The following is an 18539-nucleotide window of genomic DNA, read 5'->3' on the forward strand; positions in this document are numbered from 1 at the left end:
CTTTATAAATGAACATAAATGTCCACTCAAAATGCACACAAAACATCTATAATCAGTGATCCCTGACACCCTATTCAGTGCTGACATCTAAATATGTTTAACAAAGATTAGCAGATAAATGAGAAGAATATTGAAAAAAGAACATTCAATCATGACGTGAGGGCAAAGTAGAAGCTCAGAACCATAACAAAAGGCACGTATGCAGTCTATATTGTATTAGGAATATTTTATATTTGACACAAAATTATATGAGTAAAACGCACTAACGTACACACAGGTCTGAGAGAGTTTAAAACGTTAATATAATAATGGTGTGTAAATATTTTACAACACTCAGAAATATGTATCCAGTGCATACATCGAGCTCTGTGACGAGTAGCATGTCTATAACAGAGCACAGTCCTTAGTGTTTGTTGGCTGTCAGGTCCATCTCTGGTTCACTAACCTTGCGCTTCCTCGGGCCTATTCCTTCCTCTTGACTGCACGAAAATTCCAGACGCTGCAAAAGTTAAAAGTAAAAAAACAAGTTACTACTACCTAGGCCAAAACTGTGAAAAGTGGGGAAACAGTAAAGAGTCCGTTCCAAGTAATTTCAAAGTCAACCAAACAAAGAGAAACCTTAAAATAACCCATGTTGGATAAAACTCTCTTTCAAGGTTCTGATTATATGTCACATCAATTCTATGTCAGGACCCGAAGGCGAGGATTATGCAACACTTTCTTTGTTTTATTTACAATAGTCATCTTGAACAAACACTTCATTTCCCCTAACACCTAAGGAAAAGAAGAAAAAGTCCATCATCCAATCAGGGCACAGGATATTCCTCATATGCTCCTGTCATCTTTCACTTGTCCGCTTTCTTCACTGATGCAGCTATAAGATAAGTATCGGGACCACAGACCCCTGTTTGGCATTGATATTATATTCCCATCATTACACATAGAGAAGTAAGGCCTATATAATCGCAATTTTTAGAGAAGAAATGCAAAGTATAGCAAAGTACAGTGCTTTGTAAAAACTGCCCTCACCCACAAGTTGTGGCATGCTTCATCATAGGGCTGCTACAACCTTTTAGACCAAAGCTAGAGGTGGAGCAATAGGGTGGTGAAGACAATACAAACACACAGAAAAGGATCTTGGAAAAAATGAGTGCAGCTCAAAAAATCTAAAACTATCTAAGGGATATCCTCATAATAACATTATTCCTGTATTCCTTTGTCAGGGTTAAAAGGTATCTCTCTATCAATGGATGGTGGTGAAGTGAGTGTATTAGGCACCCCTCAGTTCTGCAAAAAGGTCGACAAGTTTTTACTGGATTGCGTATCGCTACAGGCTTTCATCAGGACTGTCGGAACCCTGTACTAAATCCTTTTCTATCTATATACAAATCGTATAGCTTGTTACTACACCTGTTACTAGTACAAGTGGGTGTCGTAATCTTACTCCTGTTAGGCTATGTGAACAAATCATGCTTATGACACAGACTTGCAAAAATCCCAGCATGAACGCATGTAATGTCATCGCAACCACTCGGCAGATCTTACCGAGTTTATCTTAGTGTACCGCTAGAAGTGGCATGAGGGGAGAGGGCGACTCCCTGGAAAGTTATAGTTATAGGTAAAGAATTAGATATACATCGCATGATTGAGCATTTTTGCACACACACCACATACTGGTTATGAAATGCGAAGAGAAACAGGTTTTCCCATTTCACATAATCGTCCAGACAAACATGTGTGGCAGGTGCGCTATAATCGCGCACACTTTTCACTAGCCAAACCGCCTCCCCTATGCCCTCCTTACTTCGTCAAGGGTAGTGCGCCTCCAACTAGTTGTCCCTCTTGGTGCCATGTAGGTACCAAGGAGAAGCCCCATGGTACTGCTTAAGAGGCTATACTTCCTGTCACGTGTTACAGTGGGCGGCAGTCGATGACGACTTGACTTGATATCGTCAACGTGCAAGGAGGCAGCTGGAGCGCTAAACTTGTTTGGCGTTACTAGCGATGGGTATTAGCTGACAGTGTCCTGTATGTGTCAGCGTTAAACTCCGAAGCTGGAGCGGTCATCTCACGCTATACTCTATGGTGTTGTCAGTCATTGTTAATATAGAGACATGTCCGAATACAGTAGTGTGTTGTGATTGATGACCAATCATGCTGTCTGCATGCCCTGATGCAACCCCATTGTGCTATTCGGTTACTAACCCTCACGGAGCTATACGGCACCCAATGGCAAAAACGCTGTTTACTGGATCGTGTGTGACTGGAATCTCCAGGCACGAAGATTTTGGCACTTTTCACTTGAAACACGATTGTTTCTTCACAATCTTATCCTTGGATTCAATGATGAGTTCAAGAAATTTTTTGATTCCAATATGTTTTTTATTTTCTTTGTTTCATGCTCATTTTCGTTACTTCATGATTACATTGGATCATTTGGTAATTCACATTGTAATCCTAATCAATGAATGCTTTATACAACACCCAATGCATTTCGGGTCTTTTGGGCGACCCTTCCTCAGGGGTCTAAAAAGGGAAGATACAGGAGTGAGTCAGTCACTATGGATTACATTAAACAATGAAAGTCATGACAAACATACTATTCAATCAAATCAAAATACACTGTGTATTATGCATCCTATATATATATATATATATATATATATATATATATATATATATATATATATATATATATATATATATATATATATATATATATATATATATATATATATATATGTGTCAGAGTTTGGTAGTTAAGATGAACGTGACCTTCATAGGAATGATGGATAAATGAGATCAGCATCATGGGATTGATGGAGCAAGATGAAGAACAACATTTTGTTCTGACTTGCAAAGTTAACCTCTCCTAATAATGTAATATTATTAATAAGTTTGTGGAGTGATCATTAACCAACTTAGTTTAAGATGCATTCATCATGGGATTACACGTGGGACTAACATGCTTTGTGTTGCAACTGCAAAAAGAAAAATAATAAAACTAACTTTGTCTATTGTTGTTGTCAGTATTAATGCAGCATTTTTATAATAATGGCATGTGCTTATTTTATGTTGCTTACGTTATGTCTTTTGTGACAAAATGCTCAGAGTTCCAGAATCGTTAAGCAAAAGTAAATATAAAGCTGCCTTTTTGTGCTAAGCTAGGTAACATAATTAACCATGTTAATTAGCAAAGGGGGAGGGTAACAGAATGGGTTTCAATTCTTTAATTAATTGATGTCTTGTGTTTGTTTAATAAATAGTTTCCGAAGTGAGGCCTAAATTGGCTCTGAAAAAATATGGCTGACAGAGACGCAGACGAGAAAGCCTTGTCCAGAGCGGAGCCTTGCAATACACAGCGATGGAAATATTTGCTGTACAAACGACATTGAATAGAATATGCACATGGCCCAAGGACAGGAAGAGAAAGTGTCTCCCAAGATTCGGAAGTAATGTTCTGAACTCGTACGAAAGTTACTTTTTGAAGAAGCCGAATGTCACGTAAGGAAAAGACAATGGAGCTTATGTAAAGCTTGAATGTGGTCAGGAGCCGTATGATCTAATGTGGACTGACCTGGATCAGCCAATGAAAACTGAGAGTTCGAGAAGAAATGTTAAAATTTAGTAAGATAAGCTAGTAAAAAAGGTATAAAGTCTGACATTGTGTTTATGGAAAAAAACTCTTGCTTTCCGAATCCAGAGACAGTGTTATGCTGTTGGACTTTTGGCGCATGTAAAGACAGCAGATATATTATTCTTCCCTTTTAGGAGAAGTTTGAGATAGACAGGGAAGTAGATTGGAGGAAATGGAAACAAACGTTTATTAATAATTCATGATTCTGAGCTTTCTTCTGAATTACAGTTCTAATTTTGTTTCTCTAATAAAATACTGCTTTCCTATTTGCTTATCAAATAAACTTTTAAATAATTCTAAATGACCTTTCTTTATGAGAATAAAGTAAATAAAAATTAGATTTGAAACGACAAGCTGGTCTTGTTTATTCATGGTCTAGTTACTATTAGTTGATCCATCCACCTTATATGGCTTGATTTAAACTGCAGTATGTAAATATACATGTAAATAGTTTGTGAATAGTCTTCTAAATCAAACCACCTGATTCAGTCGCTCTAAAATTGTCCCATTGGTGTTATGGGCCTAGATTTATGTGTTTAGAAAAATATGGTGAGTATTGAGGTGACCGATGGTGTTTATGAGACAGCTTTTCTATAGGAGCGCTGGATCAATTTCTTGGTAGCAGAGTTACGGTTTCTATGGTAACTGACATGCTACATGGTAATTGCATAGGATTGCATTTCTAAAACATGTTAAATTTGTTTTGCTGTTATATGTAGTCGAAAGGTTTTTTCCAGCAGTGTGAAAACTCCTAGTTGTGCCGGCATGAGAGTAGTGTGACAAGTGAGGTTACACAGTGCATTTGTTCTGTTTCAAAATAGTGGTATTGTCATATATCACTAGTGTTGTGGTCGTACAGCACAAGTTTAGGGAATTTAGGTGTGAAAGGTAGAATGCGTAGTGAGGGTTGTCTATGAAATCGTAGCTTTTGAGTATAGGAACTACTTTTGTTCTGTTCTAAAACTCACTGTGAAAAGAGTAGTAGAATTTTATCCGAGCTTGTGTGAAGGGTAAGGAAGTGTTGTCTACTGGCGAATCAGGATTTCTTTTGGTTGGTTAGAGTCCTTGTTACATTCTGTCTTTCCCTGTTTTTCTTGTGTATATACTCTGTTATCAGCCAGCTGGAACTTGGAATGTAGTGATGCTTTCCTGCATCTTACATTTCAGGTTCCAGGTTCCACGAAGAGCAGTTTTCTGGATTTCTGACTGCTACCAGTTGTGCTGTGCTTTCCACTTCAACTTTTAAATAAATACTTCATTTTAATTGAATGATGTGGACCTCCTTTTTAACATTGGCGACGAGGGACTCAGGACATCTTTCTGCCACATCAATAACAAGCACAGGAGCAGATATTGCATCGAATCCACGAAAGGAACTTATTTGGATTTTTTTTTTTTACCTTGCTATGCTGGAAACTGTGTGCTGTTCTACTCTCCCGTGATTTCGAAGATTTTTCCAACTTACTGATCCGGATTTCTACATTTTTATCTATTTTCGTCACTTTGCCAGTCAAGTTTTGCAACATTCTACCCGACGCTGCATCTTTCGTCAGTGTGCGCGTCATTGTGTGTGCATGCACCAGAACGCGCCTTCTCGTCATCACGCACGTAATTTTACGTGTCTCTGCCATTTTGTTCGTTTCCATGGTGATTAACTCACCGGAGAAGGAAACGTGTTATGCACTTACTTCGGCGCTGTTCACAGGTATGACTTTGGGCGCCTAGCTATCCTTGCGCATGAAATTGTAAAGTTCATTTTAGCGCTAGAGTGTTGCAGGCATTTTCGATCATTTGGGCATTTCCAGCGTTTAACTCTAAAATTAAACTGTTGGTGTGTATGCATTTCAACATTCGATTTCTATTGTTTGCATACCTCATTTAAAGTGTAACAGCATTTTAAGCTTGGATCTATTTCTAAAGGAAAGATATTTTGCGCTTGGAACTACTAATTTCTGGCATTTGGAAATCTATTTTGTGACAGTGGCGATTGCCTGCCATCTACTGGATTTTTATGGACGTTGCACCTATTTCTTTGGATTAACTTTGGAAATTACTTAGTTTCCTTACATCTGCAGCATTCTTATTTTTTTTTTAAAAAGAAGTCTTTTCAGCTCGAATTTTAAGAGAAAGCTATAAGGGAACAAACTACTTTCTTTCATTTCCTCTTACTGCATTTTTGTTTTGGTTTGGATTATTTACATTATATTTTATTTAGTTTGTTGTTATTGACTTTGACAATGCAATTTGATCCTCCATCCAAATATTTGCAAACCAAAGGTGAGCCACCTATTCCGTGGACAAGATGGAAGGAGTAATTCTTTACTTACCTCAAAGCTATGGATGGAGAGCGCATGTCTGCAGAGAGAAAAAAATATATATTTTTACATTGTCTTGGTTCAGCAGGACAGTTAGTTTTTAGAACTTTACCACCTGTTAGGTCTGGTGGTGATGCTAATGTTTATGATGAAGCTGTTTTAAGAATTGAAGGTAGATTTAAACCTGTCACAAGTGTAGCACTTAATAGATTCAAATTCTATACTAGGGTTCAAGATGATAATGAGTGTTTCGATGACTTTCTTACTGCTCTACGTGCATTATCCCTACATTGCAACTTTGGTCTGATGACTGACGAAATGATCAGAGACCAGATTATTGTGCACGTGAAGAGCAAGAAAGTTCAGGAGCAACTCTGGAATTTGGGGGACCCAAGTTTAGAAACAACTATCAGTACTGCCAAAGCTCTTGAACAATCTGATAAATGGATCAAATCTCTAGATAAAGTCACTACCTCTAGTCCTTCTACTTCTACCAGTGAAGTCAGCACGATAAAATCTCAGGAACAAAAAAAATTGTGTGTTTATAAAAATGATGCTAAGAACAAGAAATATTTTTTTGTTACAGATGTGGGAATCCTGACCACATTGCTTCTTTTCCGCAATGTCCTGCCACTAACAAGCATTGTAACAAATGTGGGTGTTCAGGACATTTTTCCAATATGTGCAAAAATATAGTCAAATCTTTTAACAATGTTAGGAGACAATCTTTTCCTTCATCTAGAATTCCTAATGGTAAAGTTTCTTGTGTTTCTGATGAGAGTATGAGTGCTCCAGAAGTTATGGAATCTGGTATAGTTGTTTCCATCGAAGATTCCTTTGATATTTTACAGACTGACAAAATACCTCCTCCTAAATGTCTAGTTGATATTTTGGGTAAGGTTTTGGAATTGATGGCAGATTCTGGTTCTCCATGGACAATAATTACATGTGAATATTGCACTGAAATATTTGGAGATTTGGTAAATATCAATACTTTATGCGCACCTGATATTCTGGGTTACAATTTTAATGGTTCTAGAATTGGCTTTATTGGTATTAAAAAATGTATCTATCGGGGGAGGAGCCTAGCTAGCAGCCACGATGGCCGCCTGATTCCTCGGCTCCGCCGACCTTCTCGCTTTCCTCCCGTCTCCTGCCCTATCCTGCCAGAGATCCTGAATCTGACCGGCGCTACCGGAGTCGGGAGACGAACCCGGTTCTAAGGATGTGCTTACCTTCGCGTTCCGGGCAGTAACGGTGACGGAGCGCCCTCGCCCTCCTCTGATGCCTCGCGGCAGAGCCCGGGTCTTTGTTCTGCTTGTGTGGCCGACCCTGAGAACAACAACAGCAGCCATCTCGGGCTGGGCGGCGCTGACGGCCGAGAACGATTGCTGCCTTTGATTCCTCGCCGCGGCAGCCCATCCTGCTCCGTTGCCCTTCAAGCTGCCTCCAAAGCTGAGAACGCTACAATCTATCCTCGCCCCGGCCCCAGACGGCAATTCTCGCTACATTGTTTCATCCGACGCAGTGACCGCCATTTTAGAGAGCTCCCACTCGCTATTGGGGAGAGACTGCCCCAGGGTGCTGCTGGAGCCCGTTTGCTGTTTGCATTGCCCTGCCATCGTGAGAGGTGCAGGAATGGATTGGATTGCCCCTGTGCCCCCTGTTTGGCTGTGTTGCGGTGGTCGCCGGCGGGGTACTCGGCTAACAGTAAGAGGTGATGGCGTCCAACTTCAGGACTCGGTATACGCCTGTGAGCAGTGTGTGCAGCGGCGACTCGGGGATCGCCTGGTCCCTTGGGATGACGGCGCTCATTCTCGAGCACCGATTTCTGCTGATATGCCCGACGCACAGGGAATTGCTGCACCCTTATTCCCTGAGGCGCCCCTGCGGATTATCGACGTTTTGGAAGCCCTGGGTGAGTTACGTGCTGCCCAACGCACTATCGCTCGAGACCTGGGGGACCGCCTGGACGCTATTTCATCCAGTGTGACACCGACCGACCAAGCTTGCCTGCGAGAGCTGGGCGCTGTGCCACATCCTATGCCCTACCACTGCGGATTGTCTACTCCGCTGTCCACAGCTGTGTTGCCGGCGCAGGATCCTGCTCCCACCGAGTCGCTACATGTCCTAGCCTGGAAGACGTCTGATGCTCATGGCCTCATGCGGCGGAGTGGGAACTTTTTCCAAGAAACGTGTATGGCAGCCTTATTGGGGTCTACTGGTGGAACTTGTCATCTTCCCCCGAAACTGGTGCTACTGCTTGGGTTGATTTTTCTTGGCGCTCTACTGCTGCGTGGTCTTCCTTCTGGTGCGATCGCAACATGCTGGGCTTTGTGTTGGACAATTCATGGAGGTCAGCGTCCTGCTCCGCTGAGGTCGTCTCGTCTGTTTGCCCCACCAGGGATGGATATCGCGCAGTTGGACTCTGTTGGCACAATGGACCGTAAGGGGCTGGGTTGAGGCTGCTTCTTTTTTCTTTGCCTGCTGAAGTTCTTATTGCTGGGACTATAATGCACATGCCGGGTAGTGGGGTGTTGGTTCTGTATTGGTCTTGGGGCTCGGGGATGGGCGATCGTGGTTGCGCACGTTGATTGCTTTAAGTATATTTGCTTGGCACTCCTCTGATGTAATGGAATTCTTTTTCTCTTCTCTCTTTACTTGTTTCTACATTTCGGGTTCTCTTTTTGGGGCGACAGACACACTGCTAGGGGGGGAGTAGGCCATAGCCTCTGCATGCGTGTTGGGTGGGGGGTCTTCTTTGGTTCGCTTTTTGTTTCTATGGGCCTTATTTTTCTCTTTTGGTTTATTCTTTTCTTATTGCTTCTTCCTGGGTCAGTGGGGTGGTTTGGTGTTAGATGGGTGGCGGCTGGCGTGCACCATTCTTCGTGCTTCTTCATCCTGTTGTGTTATCCCTGTGCCGCCATTTTGGCTATGTTTACTGCTCGCTGGATTTCACTGAAAGACGTTGCCCGCTTACTTCCTAGATGGACTTTTTGTACACTGATCCTTTCTAGCTTCTGTATCTCCTTATATATAAAAATCATTTGAAAATTAACCTTAACTTCTCCTGGCACTCGGTGGCACGTGGAATTTCGTGTAACACATGTTGTATGCTTTTATGTACTGACGTGTTTTTGAGTTGAAGTATATTTTGCTACAAAGCTTACGAAGTCTCGAGGCCGGCCGGTTGGTTGTAGGCCCGTATTTGTTCTCTGACAGTGCATAATAAAGGTTTTCAAAAAATTTTTAAAAAAAATGTATCTATCTCTTTCAAATGTAATTCTGCCGATATCAAATTATATATTGCCTACAAAGGTGTAAATGTACTGGGTTGGCGCGATCAAGCCAAACTGGGGATCACTTTGAATCCTAGATTGAAAGACCCTGTTTCTGTTCTTGCTGTGTCAATGTCTGAGGTTGATTCCAATTCCTTATCTACTCCCACTGATTTTTCAAAACATTTTCCAAAGGTGTTTTCCGATACTCTGGGGAAACTAAAAGGATTCAGTCATAGGATCAAAGTGAAACCCAATGCTGTACCTATTAGACAAAAGTTAAGAGGAGTTCCCATTAGTGTTAGAAATGAACTCAGAGATATGCTACATACTATGGTTAAAGACGATATAATTGAGGAGGTAGAGTCCTCTGAATGGGTTTCTCCCATTGTTTTGGCACTCAAACAAGATAAAAGTATCAGATTATGTGTGGATTTGAGGGCACTTCACTCCAATTTAGTTGCTGATTGTCATCCACTTCCTAACATCAATGAAATGGTTTGCATGTTGGATGGTGCTTGCGTGTTTTCCACATTAGATTTGAGATCTGCATACCACCAGATCGAGCTTACTGAAGATTCTAAACAATTCACTGCTTTTATCACCCCTCATGGCTTATTCCAATTCAAGAGGATGCCTTTTGGATTGGCTTCAGCTGCTCCAGTCTTTCAGAGAGCTATGTACCATATTTTTAAAGATGTGGGATTGTATGTAAAATGCTTTCAAGATGATATTCTTGTTTTTTCAAAAAATTACTCAGAGCATGACGGTCATCTTAGAGAGGTGTGTTCCAGACTAGAACAGTTCGGTTTAACACTCAAAGCCAGCAAGTGTAAATTCTTTTGTAAGTCTGTGGAATATTTGGGACATACTCTTTCTGGTAATGGTGTTGTCCCTAAGAAGGCCTTGGTTGATGCCATTGTGAAGGCTCCTGCCCCTGACAATAAGGAGAAGTTGTTGTCTTTTGCAGGTTTATGCGAATATTATAGCAAGTTTATTCACAATTTCGCCACGAAAATGGAACCGCTTAGGGAATTGACCAGAAGTTCAACTAATTTTGTTTGGTCTGACAGACAAGATCTTGCTTTCAGACAGATTAAGGAGGAGATTGTTAATGCACCCACTCTTAAATCGTTTTGTATTAGCAAAAAATGTATTATCACTGTAGATGCCAGCCTATATGGCTTGAGTGGTGTGCTTAGTCAACATTCAGGTAAAGAAGAGTGGTGCGTTGCATTTGCATCCAGAACTTTGTCCTCCACAGAAAGGAGGTATTCTGTAATAGAAAGAGAACTTCTGGCTTGTATTTGGGCTGTTGAGCACTTTCGCAATTATGTGTGGGGAAATAGGTTTATTCTTCGAACGGACCATAAACCTCTTGTGGGGATTTTATCTCCTGGAGGTGGCTGGAATTCTACTGCACGAATAGCCCGTTTGACTTCTCGCCTTCAAGAGAATGATTTTGAGATTATTTACATCCCTGGGAAATCCAATGTCACGGCTGATTTTCTTTCAAGGTTGCCTTGTGATGATGATAATATCTCAGTTGTTGAACAAGAAGAGGATGTTGTTACTTCTATTAATGATTGTGTTTCTGAAGAGTTTTTGTCTTTAAAAGAAGAAGAGTGGTTTGAAGAATTGAGTAAAGATGTTTTGTGCCAGCAGATTTTTGGGTATGTAAAGGAAGGATGGCCCAAAGAGAAAAAGATTTCTGTAGAGCTAGCTCCTTTTTGTCAGGTTTATTCTGAAATTGAGGAGTTTGGTGGTCTATTATTCAAAGCTGGTAAGATTATTCCTCCAGTTTCTTTACAAAGGAGAATTTTGTTATTGTCACACCAAGGACACATAGGTATGTCTTCTATGAAACGTCTTATCAGGAATATTTTTTGGTGGCCGGGCATTGATAAAATGGTTGACAGAATGGTAAGAGAATGCCCGCAATGCATAAATAGTGATAAAATGTTACATGTGTCTTCAGCTCCTCTCAAACCAGTGCCTTGGCCAAGTTTTGCTTTGCAGAAGGTAGCTTTTGATATCTCTGGTCCCTTCAAACATCTTCCTCTCAATGAACGTTATGCCTTGGTCATAGTAGATTATCACTCTAAGTGGCCTGAGATTAAGTTTGTTGGAAGTCCTTCATCTCAAGCGATAATTATATTTTTAAAGGAGATTTTTTCCCGCGAGGGAGCTCCCAAAACTTTTGTCACAGATAATGGAACGCAGCTTGTTTCTTCTGATATTGTGGAATTTCTTAATAATTGCAACATCAAACATCATATATGAACCTAGGGAGAATGGGCAGGTAGAGCGCTTTAATCGTGTTCTTAAGGAATGTTTACATGGTGCTGTTTCATCTGGTGGAGATTGGTTGGAGCTTGTGAGGAAGAGATTATGGACGTATCGCATTACTCCTCATTCTGTCACTGGTGTGAGTCCTTTCATGCTTCTTAGGGGTAGGGAACCTTCTTGTGACATTTGTCCGTGGTGGATCAAAAAACTTAATAAAGGCAATTCTTTGGTTAATCGTGAGAAAATTGCTAAACGTGTTGAAGGCAAGCAACACAAAATGAAAACATTGTTTGACTCTAAAATGAATGTCAAAGTCCCTGATTTTGTGGTGGGAGAGTGGGTGAGGATCGAGAAACCTGGATTTTTAGTCAAAGGGTTCTCTAAATTTTATCCTCCCATCAAAGTGGTTAAAGTTTTTAAGAATAGTGTTGTCACTCAAGATGGAAGAATTTGGAATGTTCGCAGAGTTGCTAAGTGTTGTGATCTCAATGTTGTGCATGATTCACAGTTTTCTCATTCAGACTTAAACCATGGTAATCTTGTACATAATTTTAATAATCTAAAGGTTTCTCCTCACAGTGTTGGGCGAAGCGATTTATCTATTGCTTCCAGAGTCAAAAATAATATTAGACCTAAAAGACTTCCCAGCAAGTTTTTGAATTAATTAATTTGTTTAGGGATAAGATGTGTTACATTCTGTCTTTCCCTGTTTTTCTTGTGTATATACTCTGTTATCTGCCAGCTGGAACTTGGAATGTAGTGATGCTTTCCTGCATCTTACATTTCAGGTTCCAGGTTCCACGAAGAGCAGTTTACTGGATTTCTGACTGCTACCAGTTGTGCTGTGCTTTCCACTTCAACTTTTAAATAAATACTTCATTTTAATTGAATGCTGTGGACCTCCTTTTTAACAGTCCTGCTAAAGTTTCATGTATGAGTGGTTAGGGGTTCCGTATGAAAGTGCGTAGATGGTTTTGTAATACTCGATTAAGTGAAACTCCAAGTTGTTTCTAAGGAGGTGTAAAAATCTCTGTATGTGCATTTGGAGGGAAACGAGTTTGATATTACATGCTAGAAGGGTGGGGTAAGTTACTTACTTTATCGGCGAATAAAATATTCTGTGAGAATAGCGTCGTCTATTTCACGTAAAGAATACCTGTGTGTTTGTAAAAACTATCACTTTATTTTAGCAAAACAGACAAATGGTTTGTTATTTGTGAAGTTATTAACCGAATTACATCGAAAGTTTAGTAAATATGGCGTTGTGAAAAATCCTTGTAAAGGAGGGGTCAGAGTAAGGAGCGAGAGACGGAGCAGTTTCTCTGCAGCGGTAGCATACGCCATCAGTGCTGCGCTGTGATTGTCTCACGTGATTAAACAAGCTCGTAGCTGATTGGTTCTTCTAGAAAAACAGAAAATTCTATTGGTTGAGCAAAGTACTGACGTAGCTTAACCTGATTGGCTTGTTAGTGAGTTTCGCGCACGGATTGGTTGGTGTTGCGGAAATACAACTTCCTTATTACGATATTTTCGGAAGTAAAGGAAAACGTTTAGAAATATGGAATATTATTATATGAAACAGTAAAAGAAGCCTACATGGTTTCAGAAATTGAAAAATAAATTTAAACTGACAAGAAAATTGAAACGCGTCGCGGAAAGTTGATTCATAAGTATAAAACACCTGCAGCCTATATGTTAGGTGAATATGGTTACCATACTTGGCTCTGGATTGAGAATTGGATGGAATATACAAAAGACGATGGTGTATTAGCCTGGCCAGAAGATGGTTCATTTAATATAGCAGTTTTGAGAAACATTGAGAGAAAGAATGATGGATCTTGTACCAAATCCTAGACCAACACAATTTGAAGCTTTAGTTGAATGGGAAGATGAGATGCATGAATTAGAACGAGAGAGTAGGGGAATTCCGAAAAGAATAAATTCAGAAACACATCAGGATAGAATGCGTAGTTGGCGAAAGGCAGATATGTGTGATGGCTTGTACCCAGTAAGACTAATTGAAGAGGCTTCTGGAAAAAAGCATACCCAAAGGAAAAATAATACTAGAGAAGAAAGTGATTCAGAAGATCCAGTTTTAGAAGATATTTACACTAAGAAACCATCACCTTATCGTCCAGCTTGTACATGGACTTCCCCAATTGCCCCAACTGTCCCCATTTCCCCAACAGCCCGACTTCTCCAACTGCCCAGACTTCCCCAACTATCCCAACTTCCCCAAGTGCCCCACCCAGAGAAATAATTGATGAACAATCTCCTGAAATAAATCAAATTAAAACTCCTGAAAGAAGCAAATCTCCTGAAAGAGTAGAAATAGAACGAAACTCAAGTGTATCTCCAGTAAATAGTAATTTTACTGAAACTCCTGTTCGAAGAAATTAAACCCCGAGAAGTGAATTTAGAACAGAAAGGTGTGAGGATTTTCCGTTAACAAATGCTTCAGAATACATTTGTTCTGCAAATGAATTAATACAGCAGTTAACTAAAAGCATGGAAGCAGTTACAGTATCAGTAACGATTGGACCTGTTCTTCCAGTTTTTGATCAAAAAGAAATTAGACATTCAGCTTTAACAGTCCCAATAAATACTGAAATAGAGAGTAACTGAAATATTTTATTAAGATTTAACAGAGTTGCATCGAGAGAAAATGATGCCTGATTTAACTTTTAATCAAAGCCTGGCATGTAAAACCACAGTTGGTGCAGAATCTGATCCTGGAACTCCAGAAAAGAGTTCTCTAGAATATAAACTACTTGATGTTGGTAAATTAAAAGCAGATTTGGAGGAATTAATAATTGGTACAATTGGAACTGACAGTCTGAAGGCATACCAGGATGATTGTCACTTCGGCCATCCAACAGAGCCCAATACTGCAGAGGCGATGCTGATCCCTATCCCCTACCCTCGCCCTAGCAGAGTGCACCGATGTAGTGTACAGGGCACTAACTACTAGAATGCTGGAAGAGGGAGGGGGGAAGAAAGGACAAGGGAGCCTTTGGACTCTCGGAGAGGCTGATCCCGTCAGACTGATGAGCGCACCTGTAGCAGGAGACAGAAAGAGAACAGCTCAATAGGGACACATCAAGGGGAATATAACCCAACAAGTAAACGTTCTATGGCCAAGTACAGTAACAGATACCCCTAGGCAAAAGACCCCTCTTACCGAAGAACCGTCTCCGGATGCTGTATAGTAGTAGTTGTGGTTGGCTTCCCCACACGCCACAAGACCAAATCCAAGCAAACAATGTAGGACTTGAACGAAGGGGAAAAAGTCAACGGACATAAAAAAAACCCTTGTAAAGTTCAGCAAGTGTTCATAAAGCAGGCACGAAGTCTAGAGAAGAAGGCCCCCCCACCTAGACTAACTAACTAAGGAAAAACGCTACTTCAGTGACCGGAATCCCAAAGTGTTTGTAAAAAGAACCAAAAAGGGCAAAACAAAGGAAACTGGCTGCAACAAACCCCGGAAGACTCTGCACAGTAGTCTGCACGCAGCCGCGTACAGATCCGAAATCCGGGCAGAAATGCTGAAGGAGTCCCAGGGGCTAGCGGAACCACTGAAGTCGGAGGTGAGTTACAGGTAACATTCGCTAGAAGAGCAAAAATAGAACGCGGGTTCCTGAAAGGGGCGGGGAATAAAAACACCGACCGGCAGCCGCCGGTCAGCAAGGCAAAGCTTCTTAATATCCCCACAGAAGGCAGAGCTTGATCCGAAGAGCCGAACAAATCCAAGCAGAACTGGTCCAAAACGACAGGAACACAAAACCAAGCAATGAGACACAAGTAGGAAGTCCCTATATACAGAAGCCCCCCCCCCCCGGCTCAGTGTCAGGTGATCTACCTGTACATGGCCAAAGAAAGAGGACTGGATCCTAACAATGATGAATTGTTATTTAGTTGTAAAAACATAACATGGAAAACAAAAAACAGATATGAAAAGTTAGAAGAAATTGCTTTTGAACTTGATGTAGATTTAAACAAACAAAAGAATTTGCAGAAAAATTACAGGGTGGATTTCTCTGATAAAGACATTACAAAATTGAACAAATTAGGAAAAATTAGACACATAAAAGATTTAATTGCAGTTTTAAGAAAATGGGTGATCTAAGTAAATGGAGAGCAAATTGGACAAAGAAAAGAGATGAAGACACTGTAAGTCTAAATTATTTGGTAAAAGAAAAAGAAAAGGTAACAAATGAATTTCCAATGAGGGAAATAGCAGGTGGAGGTTTTGTGCATGTTCCTTGGACAAGACAGGACATTCTGTTGTTCACAAATGATTTTCCCTGATTGAGAGAGAAACCTGTAGAATAGTATCGACAGGTAGAAAGATTTGTGAAGGTCTCAAAAGTTCTGTGGATAGATTTAGATGGATTATTTGACATAATTGTTCCATCAGATCTCTGGACACAATGTAAAATTTCCATAGATTGGCCCAGAGAGGAGCCTCAACGAGACAAGGTAACAGGTGCTCCTTCACCAGATGTAATGAAAATGTATGATAAAGTGATTGTGTTCCTGAAAAACAAGATTCCCCCAAAAGAAGTAGATTGGGTTAAAATTGACACAACAATCCAGGAAACAAAATAGTCAGTACATTCATTCTATGAAAGGTTACTGCTGGTATTTAAACAATACAGTGGTTATGAGCATTTAAGTGAGAAGGATATGAGCCATTTTATATACAGATTTGTATATGGCTTGAGACCTGAAATTAGTGAAATGATAAAAACTGGAATAGTTGGTTGGCAATCAAATACAGTTGATGAAATCCTGAGAAAGGCAAAATACTGCAGTGATGAGTTAGAAGCTAAACAAAAGAAGTTAAAAGAAAAAGCAATGTGGGCACAAGTGAAAGTGGCTGAGCAACAAATGACAAATTTGGGAAACAAAAATGGTTGATCAGAATCAAGGGAAATTTAAAGGTAATTATAATAAGCCAAAGTTGACAGGAAATATAGAGGAGTTAAAACAGAAACTCCCATGTTTTAATTGCGGCGAAATTGGACACTGGAAGCGTAAATGTAAGAATCCAGCCAGAATTTTGGTAAAAATCAATCATTAAATCCACAGATGCAGAATGAGATAAATCAGCAGCAACAGCTACAGCGACAGGTAGTGATTCAGAAAAGTCAGTTACCACAACAGATACCACAGCCGCCACTTCCAAACTGTGTAAATTTGCAGAGATACAATACAGAATCAGGATTCAGCGGAGGAGAGCAGGTAAACAGATCACAAAGAGTGAATGTGTCAAATGTTTCTCAACAATTTTTGCTGAAAGAAGATGAAGGAAGTGAATATGATGATTACCTATGACGGTGCCTGAGAGAGGAAGAAGAGTGTGTTATTGGAGCCACTCTTGAGGTAGATCAATCTGGTCTATATGTAAATGGTAAAGTGAATGATGTAGAAATTACTTTCCTAGTGGATACAGGTGCTACCCGTTCTACTGTTAGATCAGTGGAAATAGAAAATCTTCCTGTCTATGGAGACACTATCCAAGTAGTAGGTGTAGCTAATCAGCATATCAGAACAGATTTAACTGAACCAGTTGAAGTTGAAATTGGCAAATTTAAAGACATGCATAGATTTGTAGTTTGTGATAGCAGTCCTGTAAATCTGTTAGGCAGGGATATATCGATGAATTGCGCAATGTATTGCTCACCGGATGGTATAGAGCTGCAAACCTCAGAAGAAGATGGTTTTTTCAAATTAACAATGTCAATGGTTGAGGCAGAAGAAAATTGATTGTTTCCTGTGTTTGATAAAAATAATTTGCCTGAAGAATTAAAAGACACAGTGAATATTAAAATTTGGGACTTCACTGGTGATGAAATGGGTTTGATGAAAAACGTAGACCCAGTACAGATTACAGTAAAACAAGGAGCAGATTTTCCAAACATTCCACAGTATTAAATGAAAGCTGATGTGAATGTAGGAGTTATTCCTGTAATTGAAAAGTTCATCAGACAAGGTGTTCTAACAGAAATTGAGAGCAGCCCATGTAATTCACCAATTATGGGAATCAAAAAGCAAAACAGAACTTACAGAATAGTTCAGGACCTGAGAAAAGTTAACAAAATTGTTGTTCCATGTTGCCCAGTTGTTCAAAACCCAGCGGTAATTTTATACCAGATTCCGCATGATGCAGAATGGTACGCGGTTATTGATTTATGCAATGCATTCTTTACTGTTCCATTACATCCAGAAAGCCAACAAATTTTTGCGTTCAGATTCCAAGACCGTATTTTAGCATGGTGTAGAATCCCTCAAGGGTACACTGAAAGTTCATCTATCTTTAATCAGTTGTTAAAGAAATAATTAGAAAATCTAGATTTACCTGGAAAATCTACATTAGTGCAGTATATTGATGATCTCCTTGTTGCTGCAAAAACGAGAGATAATTTTGTAACAAATACCATTACTCTTTTAAATCATCAGGCAGATGAGGGTCACAAAGTTTCTCCTGCGAAATTACAGTTTTGCAAAAAGGAAGTAAAATATCTTGGTCACAGAATTGCAAAGGGATCAAGACAAGTGACAACAGAAAGAATAAAAATGATCCAAGCAATGCAACCCCAGAAAAAAAGAAACAGGTCAGAATGTTTTTAGGAATGGTTGGCTATTGTCACCAATGGATTAGTGAGACTAACAAAAGCAGACATAAAAGATCCTATTGTGCTGACAAAAATTGAATTAGAAGCTTTTGAGCAATTAAAAAGAAGTTTCTGTGAAGCTCCAGCATTGGGAATGCCTGAGTATGAAAAGGAGTTTGAACTGTATTGCAGTGAAAGAGAAGGTTGTGCATTGTCAGTTTTGATTCAAAGGCATGGAAGAATGAGAATGCCAATAGCTTATTTCTCAGCAGTTCTTGACCCTGTTGCAAAAGCGTTACCAGGTTGCTTAAAAGCAGTCGCTGCAACCAGTGTAAGTCTGGAATAAAGTGAAGGAATAATAATGGGATTTCCAGTCAAAGTATATGTGCCCCACTCAGTTGAA

The 18539-nt window shown here is 40.0% G+C and overlaps 1 protein-coding gene across 1 annotated transcript in view; it reads right to left on the reverse strand.

The window, feature by feature from the left end:
• Positions 1-213: 213 nt before the first annotated feature.
• The window catches only part of HORMAD2 (HORMA domain containing 2), a 599551-nt gene continuing 581225 nt past the window's right edge, over positions 214-18539 (reverse strand). Inside the window, exon 9 of the mRNA XM_086943209.1 lies at positions 214-499. Coding sequence (XP_086799335.1) covers positions 404-499 — 96 coding nt within the window. The 3' untranslated portion in view covers positions 214-403. The remainder of the gene's footprint in view (positions 500-18539) is intronic.

The sequence above is a fragment of the Lissotriton vulgaris genome, chromosome 11, assembly GCF_964263255.1.
Source record: "Lissotriton vulgaris chromosome 11, aLisVul1.2, whole genome shotgun sequence".
Lineage (NCBI taxonomy): Eukaryota > Metazoa > Chordata > Amphibia > Caudata > Salamandridae > Lissotriton > Lissotriton vulgaris.